Raw genomic sequence first — 7873 nt, forward strand, 5'->3', positions numbered from 1 at the left:
ATGTCATCACCGTGCCTCAGCAGCATCTTGACTCATGCCAACCGTACCATGTATCAGACTGGTATCCCTGATGTCCGGCCGCAGCAGCCCAGTGTGCTACCCAGCATCAACACCCTGCAGATCAGCAATTCAGCATTCAGCACTGGTGAGAGGGACACAAACCGTGTCTGTGAACCTAATTTCTGTCTTGTCATTGCTGTAAGACTCAATTGTGTGATCTGTGCGAGACCAAAGATTTGAAATTGTGTAGTGTCTTACTTGGCTGTGAAGCCTTTGTTAGCCATTATCGTTCAGTCTGAGTTTCACCTAAAGACTAATCTCTACGTAAACATGATCCTTTATTTTCAAACTTCAGCCGGTGGGACTTTTCGCTCACTGAACTTTGCTTTGACCTCATTTAGACACTGTTGGCTCAATCATTTACCAGGCCAATGTTTAACTCAGCATAACCGTCAAACAGGAGAATGCTGCCACCTCATAGTTGAAACAGTGAAGACTTTGTTTGTCTGACCTTAGAGACACAAATCCAGAGCCGGTGATGATGTAGACTGGTATCAGTCCACATCACTGGTAGCTGAGCAGGGGAGACATGTTGCAGTACATTTAACAAGCAATTTTTAACATTTTGAACTTCATTGTCTCACTGCCATATATAGATAGAAATGCTCAATGATGGTCAGTGCAACTAGTGCAAAGAGAGATCATTCCATACACACACATCCCATAGTTACTATCAAGTATTTCATGTCTCTCTCTTTGCAGGTCAGTGGTACAGGCATATTAACCCTTACTGCTGGACAGCAGACAATGTTCTGGAGTGGATCAGCGACCACGTAGAGAGCACCAAGTTTGATGCAAGCACCCTGAGTTTGGCCTACTGCGCCATGGATGGCCCTGCTCTCTGCCAAATGAACCTGGAAGAAATCATCGTGGTCTTTGGCACCCAGCTTGGCCTACACCTCCACCAGAGTCTGGAGGAACACAAGACCAAATTTGGTAAAACTGCATTTGTAATGGGGAATGATTTGTAGAATTTCTGGTTGAAATTGAACCATATATGCATATATGTGGTTCAATCTGTTATTTGACTGCTGGACAGCAATTACAATACAAAGATTTTAGTAAGTCAAGGGTTGACCTCTGTTCAGACAAAAGACAGGCAATGTAGTTCCATGCATATGCTTTGCTGGAATTTTCTTTTGCTGTTATATGTTACAGCTAACACCATCATGTTTCATCTCATCATGTTAGAGCTGTCAGGACCAGAGCTGAGTGAAACCTGCCAGCTCCTGGACAACTTCCTGGACAACTTAAACTTCCCTTTGCTCAGCACCATTAAATTTGGCGAAGGTACATATTGTATAGTAATGTTACATATTAGCATAAATCAATGTTGTGTGGATTGTGTGGGCTAATGTTGCAACTTGCTACCAACAGCAGAAGGAGCTGTCAACAAGAGAGAGTTTGAGTACAGGGATGATTGTAACTTCACTAGTCTTGCCATGGCACCCAAGACACCTCTGGGAGACTCTGAGTACCTGTCTGACAGCGAGTACAGCTCCTCCTCCAACAGTCAGTATTTCATTCTCATCATATTGCTCAACTCTTCAGTTTCTTAATAATGCTGTATATCTGAAACATGTCTCTCATGTTGGTGGCTCAGGTGGCATGTTTGACTCCTCAAGCTTTGACTCACTGGAGTCTGGCAGTGGCGAATCAGACCCGGAGTTCTCCTACCCTCCTATTTCAAGTGAGTAGCAAGCATCACTGTTTGTAAGGTTCTCTCCACAGTCTCAGCCATGTCAGTGAGATTAAGTAAATGTCTTACAATGAACTGTTGTCTTGACAGAGGTACACATCAAAATAGAAAAAGGAGAGTCTCGACTAAAGCGACCACGTGGGCGACCTCCCAAGGTCAGCAGAGAGCATACCAGCAGCATTTATGACAATCAAAAAAAAAAAAAACACGGTAAGGCCATGTTTGGAGAATCAGTAATGTCATTCATCATGTAAAACACTCTGTAGGCCTCTGTACATGAACACTGCTGAACTGTTTTACAGATTCTACTTTGCATCATAACCAGGCAACATTCATATCTATTTGATTTGCCTGCTTATTCATATAGATCCATGCACATACAAACACACATTTAGCTAATTGTGCCCCACCGTTTGTCTGCAGCACCCCGAGGAACTCACTTATGGGAATTCATAAGGGATATTCTGATCCACCCTGAGAGGAACCAGGGCCTGATGAAGTGGGAGGACCATCGTGAGGGTGTCTTTAAGTTCCTCAAGTCTGAGGCTGTGGCTCAGATGTGGGGCCAGAAGAAGAAGAACAGCAGCATGACGTACGAGAAACTCAGCCGTGCCATGAGGTGAGTTCATGTAGCAGCTGAAAGAGTTTGATGTAGAAATTCCAGCTATTTCATCAGCTTTTCATTGGATCTGCCTGGATCTCAAATTATTAAGTTTTTACTGTATATGGTTCAGAAGTTCAAGAGTCTAGAATTGTGTCAAGATGTGTTTTTTTCTGTTTGCATAAGATGTTTCAACATAGACAACCAGCCAAGACGGTGTAGTTTTATCTTGTTAGGCAGAATTTCAAGTGATTTACCACACCCTAGTTTGTAATACAAGCTTGTTGTTCTAACTTCAGTTGGCAAAGCTCCTCCGAAGCCACAGGAGACATTATGAAAGTCTCAGTAATACTTTCTTTGATTGGTCGATTGACCTTTACCCCTTTAATCCTGGTCTGGCCACTAATGGAAGAATATTGTGAAAGAGACTAGGAACCACTTTTGACATTTTAATTTACTAACGAGTGCTTTGCATTAGTGAAGTTCATCAGATGATGAAGGGAACTGCATACTTTGTGTCTTAAACCTGCACTAACTGAATCCCCTCCTCCCTCAGGTATTACTATAAGAGGGAGATCTTGGAGCGAGTCGATGGCCGTAGGCTCGTTTACAAATTTGGAAAGAACTCCAGCGGCTGGAAGATTGAAGAGATTGGCATGGGCATATAAGGCATCTGTCAACAAATGGGTGGAAACCAAAAAGCCAATCAGAGCTGTAGTTAAGGAACTAGAATCATTTGTGTGGCTTGTCTGAGAAAAAAAAAAGAAAAACCTTTCTTCCCATGATGTTTAAGACACTAACTTCCTCTTAGAAGGAAGGTGTTGCAGAAAATGTAAGCCAGTGTTTTTGGCTCTAGTAGGTTTTATGAACCAATATTAATGTTGTATTGTTGTTTCTCACTGCAGAAAGTATGTGTGCAGTAACTCAAATGGACATCGTTTTGGATGCTTGTGAATGTCTGTAAGCACATAGAGGCTAAAAAAGCTAACTTTTGACTATTGTACAGAATTAACTGGGGTTTGTATTTGAGTTTCATTAGTGATGCAGGACGACTTCATCCTAATCTGTCACTATATCATTTGTTTGGGTATAAGGGCATTAATGACTGTATTGTGATGCTGGAAATGTTATAGTCTTACTTTCATATATTGCTGTTGTTATTCTAAAAGGGTGAAACTTTCACCATCAGTTTTCCATGTTAACTTAAAAACAGTTGTGGAGCTGAATGTAGAGACACATCTGTAAAAGTATTCTTCTGGTAAATTCTATGTTATGGACAAAAACCGAAGAGAGAGAACAACAGTTAAATAATGAATACTACTTCACATTAATACAGCAACAATGTGCACTAATGCTGGTGCATGTTGGTTTCACTTATTTTACATTTTGTACACACAATGTAAAGAGTAAAAAGTAGTTTCTGAGTAACTATAAATGTTATATGATCTCCTGTAAAAAAAAAGTTTGTATTAATCATTCATAAAATCAGTTCCATACTGTTTTTCTGATCTATTTTTATGTGTAATTAGGGTCCGAGCACCGACGTAGTGGGAGCGGAAAAACAAAACACATACAGTGCATCATTGAAGAGAATTCATGATTATCACATCATTGGTCACACCATTGTTCCACCCTGATCAGGTCCTATTCCATCCATATTTGGTAGGAGTCTACCCAGATCTGGTCCATTTATACCCACTTCTGGTCCTATTCTAACCGATCCTATCTTATTCTATCAAGATTTGGTCCTATGGTACCCAGTTCTTGTCCAATTATAACCACTATTCTATAACTATTCTACCAAGATCTGGTTTTATCAACTTCGCAAATTAACTTGTTTATGGAAATACTGGGCTTACAAAATCACTGTGTGTGAGTGTATCTTAGTGTTTGGCTCTTCATTTCAAGATGTATTATGTATATATGAATATATATTTTTGTTTCATGAATCATGTATCAATCAAGTATTTTGGAATTTCAAAATGACCTAACTATAAAGTATCTTGTTATGTAAATTATTTTTCCTCCCTGTCAAATAGAGTTTTATAAACTTAGTCTGGGAACAAGGACCACGTCCCGAACACAGCTCATGTCCTCCGCACAAAGTATTTAAGCACAACGAACCTGTTTACTTCCTCTTTGACTCAGTTCCCACATCACATGCGATTTCCGAGCAAAAAATCGAAACCTCAACCACTTACCTTGCAACTTGGACCTGGAGATCCCCCCCACTCCTTCTGACAACGCCATGTTCGAAGAAGATCAGCTAACTCCTGAAGTCCCGGAGATCCCACCTTCTCCCATTAGCTGCGATCAACCATTCTCCCGATATCTATCCTCGGACAATTCCAAAGTCGTCGGTCCCTCGCCTTCCAACAGCCCCAGGGGAGATCCTGACTCCGGCGTCCCTCCCTGATGCCGCTCTTCCACCTGCTCGAGATATAGCGCCCAAACGACGGCCGACTCCACCACTCCGACGCTCCGATAGCCTACAAACATCCCACATTTCCGAGTGGACAGTCTCCCGACTGAAGAACGCACTCACCCAGCACAATATCCCCTTCCATCAGTCCGGCAGAAAAACAAAACTCTACAAACTACTCATGGATTCTCAGCACAAAACCACTCTCGCTCACCGAGCCTCCAGAGCACTTCTGGATTCCCAGCGCCGTGTCAGCCATTACGGGGATGACGTCACAACGCACACCACGGCCGGAGAAGCCCAGCCACCCACACCAGCCCTTCCAGAGGGCCAGGTCATATTGCACCGCCTCCAAACTCTCTCTGCCCCAGGGACATCTCACCCTGCAGTCTCTTTTACCCATTGTCCGCTACCATCCCATGACCAATGCCAGCATCCTTTCTAACATGATACCGGCTACCTCAGCTGCTCAGACCGCTCCAACAGTGGGGATCCATGGTAGAGTCAACAGCCAAAACCCCTCGTTTCTTCCTGTTTCCGCTTTTCCCCCTCCCTCTACCCCCTCTCCTCATAACCCAAATGTAACTAACGTTACCCATCCCACCTTAAATGCACCCCTTTTTTCCACAGGTCCGCCAGCAACCATCCCCAGCTTATTTCCGACTCATCTTCCTCCACCCACCAGCTTCACCTTAGCCACAACACTACCTCCAACACACCCACTTGTATCCGCCCGACCATCCCCTGTGCCACACACGCTTTTTCCTTATTAGTGAAAGGCCAATTACAAATAAGGCAAAGGTAATTATACTGCCCATCTTTAACATACTCACAATGATGAAGGCAGAGCTATCTGGCAAGAGTAATTTGGGGTTCTGTGTATTGTGCTCAAGACACTTTGACATGGACAGCAGGAGCAGACGATTAAACCACCGGCACTCATATACCTCACAGCCCCCCTCAGTTCTGTTTGAAATCAAATCAACCACTTGGGTTAGCAAACCAGCCTGAAGCAGCTAATCTGTCAGAAATACAACAGAAGAACCACACATCGTTTATCTGTTTATAGTGCAGATTCATTCATTATGTCGTTGAATTAAGATGGCACATTAATATTGAACCGATCGAATATTATTCTGCATAATATATATATATATATATGGCAAATGGTGTGTGTGTGCGTGTGAGCCCATCATAATAGCATGCACTGGGGTACAGAATACAGAGAAAGCCCTGCCATGTAACAATAACCATCATGAAAACAGGGCTTCATTCTTCTCCATATCGTAAACTCAAAATGTGGTGCCATAAAAAAACCTGTAACACCTGTTTACTGATATGGTTTCAGAAAATGCCAGTGTTGCACAATAGCACCTTTTAACTGGCACAATTGGACAGCGTTATGCAATCCAACACTTGCATAAAGCTTTCAAATGAACCATATAACATGTGTCATTTTAGTGTGAAAGTCAACAAGCATGAGAAAAAGCAGACATTCTGTGTCGATAGATTGTGCAGGTGCACTGTCTGTGTATAATTACATTATGAGACAGCACAATTAATAATGGTCTTTGATAGCTATGATATGTAGACACACACACGATCAATCCACCATTGTTAGATTTCCAACATTTAGCAGGAAAACTGATTTGTGTGGTTTACACACCTCTGTCTGCTTCTTCCAACCGACACTGGCAGACTGGTTTTTGGTTTCAGCTTGGTGCACAACAGGTTTGGCCTGTTGGAAATGACAGGGCGTGATAACATCTTGATGGCTTGTCTGTTGTAGAAGAACTTCCTTTAGTGCCAATGGCTGCCACCACTCTGTCTTGTCACATTTTTATCTGATGGTTTTGGAGCAATGCAGGAACTATTGTGATGTTCATGTCTTGCAGCAAAAAGTGAAAATAATGTTTTTGCACACATAAAAATAATTATATTTCTATGGCTATGGAAAATGTCATAAAAATGTCATAAAGATAAGCTAACCTCATACTCTCACCTTCTAGTTCCAGGGTCCTTACACTGGGCGAGCGGGTCGTCCCTCAATCAGAAGATCGGCGTTTGATCCCCGGCTCCGCTAGTCCATGTTGATGTGTCCTTGGGCAAGACACTTAACCCCATATTGCTACCGTAAGCTGTGCCTACTGTGTGTGAATGTCAGATAGTGAAATAGTGGCACCTTGCATGGTAGTCCCTGTCATCAGTGTATGAATGGGAATGTAAATCCATTTACCATCTATTACCATTTAATCAGCATTGGACTACATTGCTACACAAACCATCACTGGTGAACCGGACGCCAGCAATGGAGTAAGTACTCCAATGAAAATGTGAGACTGCGAGGGCAGCAAAACAAATCGCTGAAGTTGACTGTGCCATGGCGGATAATACAGCTTTTGGAGAAGAAGCTTGCTTCCGATTCAACCCAGTGTATGCTAATTTCTTTTGAACCTTGTTTGGGGGCGACTGTGGCTGAGTGTCAATTAGAGGATCGGCGGTTGGATCCCCCTAGTCCATGTCGATGTGTCCTTGGGCAAGACACTTAACCCCACATTGCTATCGTAGGCTGTGCCTACGTGTGTGAATGGGAATGTTAAATATGTGAATGGGTGAATGTTAAAAGTAGTGTTAAAGCACTTTGAGTGAAGACTAGAAAAGAGCTAGACAAGGACAAGACCACTTGGCATTTCCATCCATACAACAAGATATTCATCCTCTCTATGTAACATGTGGAGGACCAGGGGCAGCATGTGGTCCTGGCAGCGACAGTGCTTGATGGAAAACATTAAAACTGCTAAACTATTTCACTGTAAACTCAGAGAACAGTTGAGAGAATGAGAATGTCTTTATTGTGTCTTTATTATTTTTACTCCAAAAAGGAAATAAATGACCTGTGTCTGGTAATCAACCACCTTGGTTTGTTAGTGCCTTTTCAAGGTGTTTGACCCCCAGCTGTGTGAGTGGAACTGCTCATTTAAAAACAGATGAAATGTGTTGGTGTGGAGCAGGGAAGTGCTGATTGAGTCATAATTGAGTCTATGTTTCACTCCAGTATCGAGCACTTATTGCCAGATTTCCAAGGCAGTCC

General features: G+C 42.6%; 1 protein-coding gene across 1 annotated transcript; it reads left to right on the top strand.

Moving 5' to 3' along the window:
• Window positions 1-3028, top strand: elf3 (E74-like factor 3 (ets domain transcription factor, epithelial-specific)). Its single transcript, XM_076097052.1, has 8 exons — window positions 1-145; window positions 763-996; window positions 1252-1350; window positions 1438-1572; window positions 1664-1750; window positions 1850-1969; window positions 2183-2378; window positions 2917-3028. The coding sequence occupies exons 1-8, from the start codon at window positions 1-3 to the stop codon at window positions 3026-3028; spliced, it is 1128 nt and encodes a 375-aa protein (XP_075953167.1).
• The last annotated feature ends 4845 nt before the right edge of the window (window positions 3029-7873 follow it).

This window comes from Anarhichas minor, unplaced genomic scaffold, assembly GCF_050575085.1.
Source record: "Anarhichas minor isolate MPS153535 unplaced genomic scaffold, ASM5057508v1 ptg000023l, whole genome shotgun sequence".
NCBI lineage: Eukaryota > Metazoa > Chordata > Actinopteri > Perciformes > Anarhichadidae > Anarhichas > Anarhichas minor.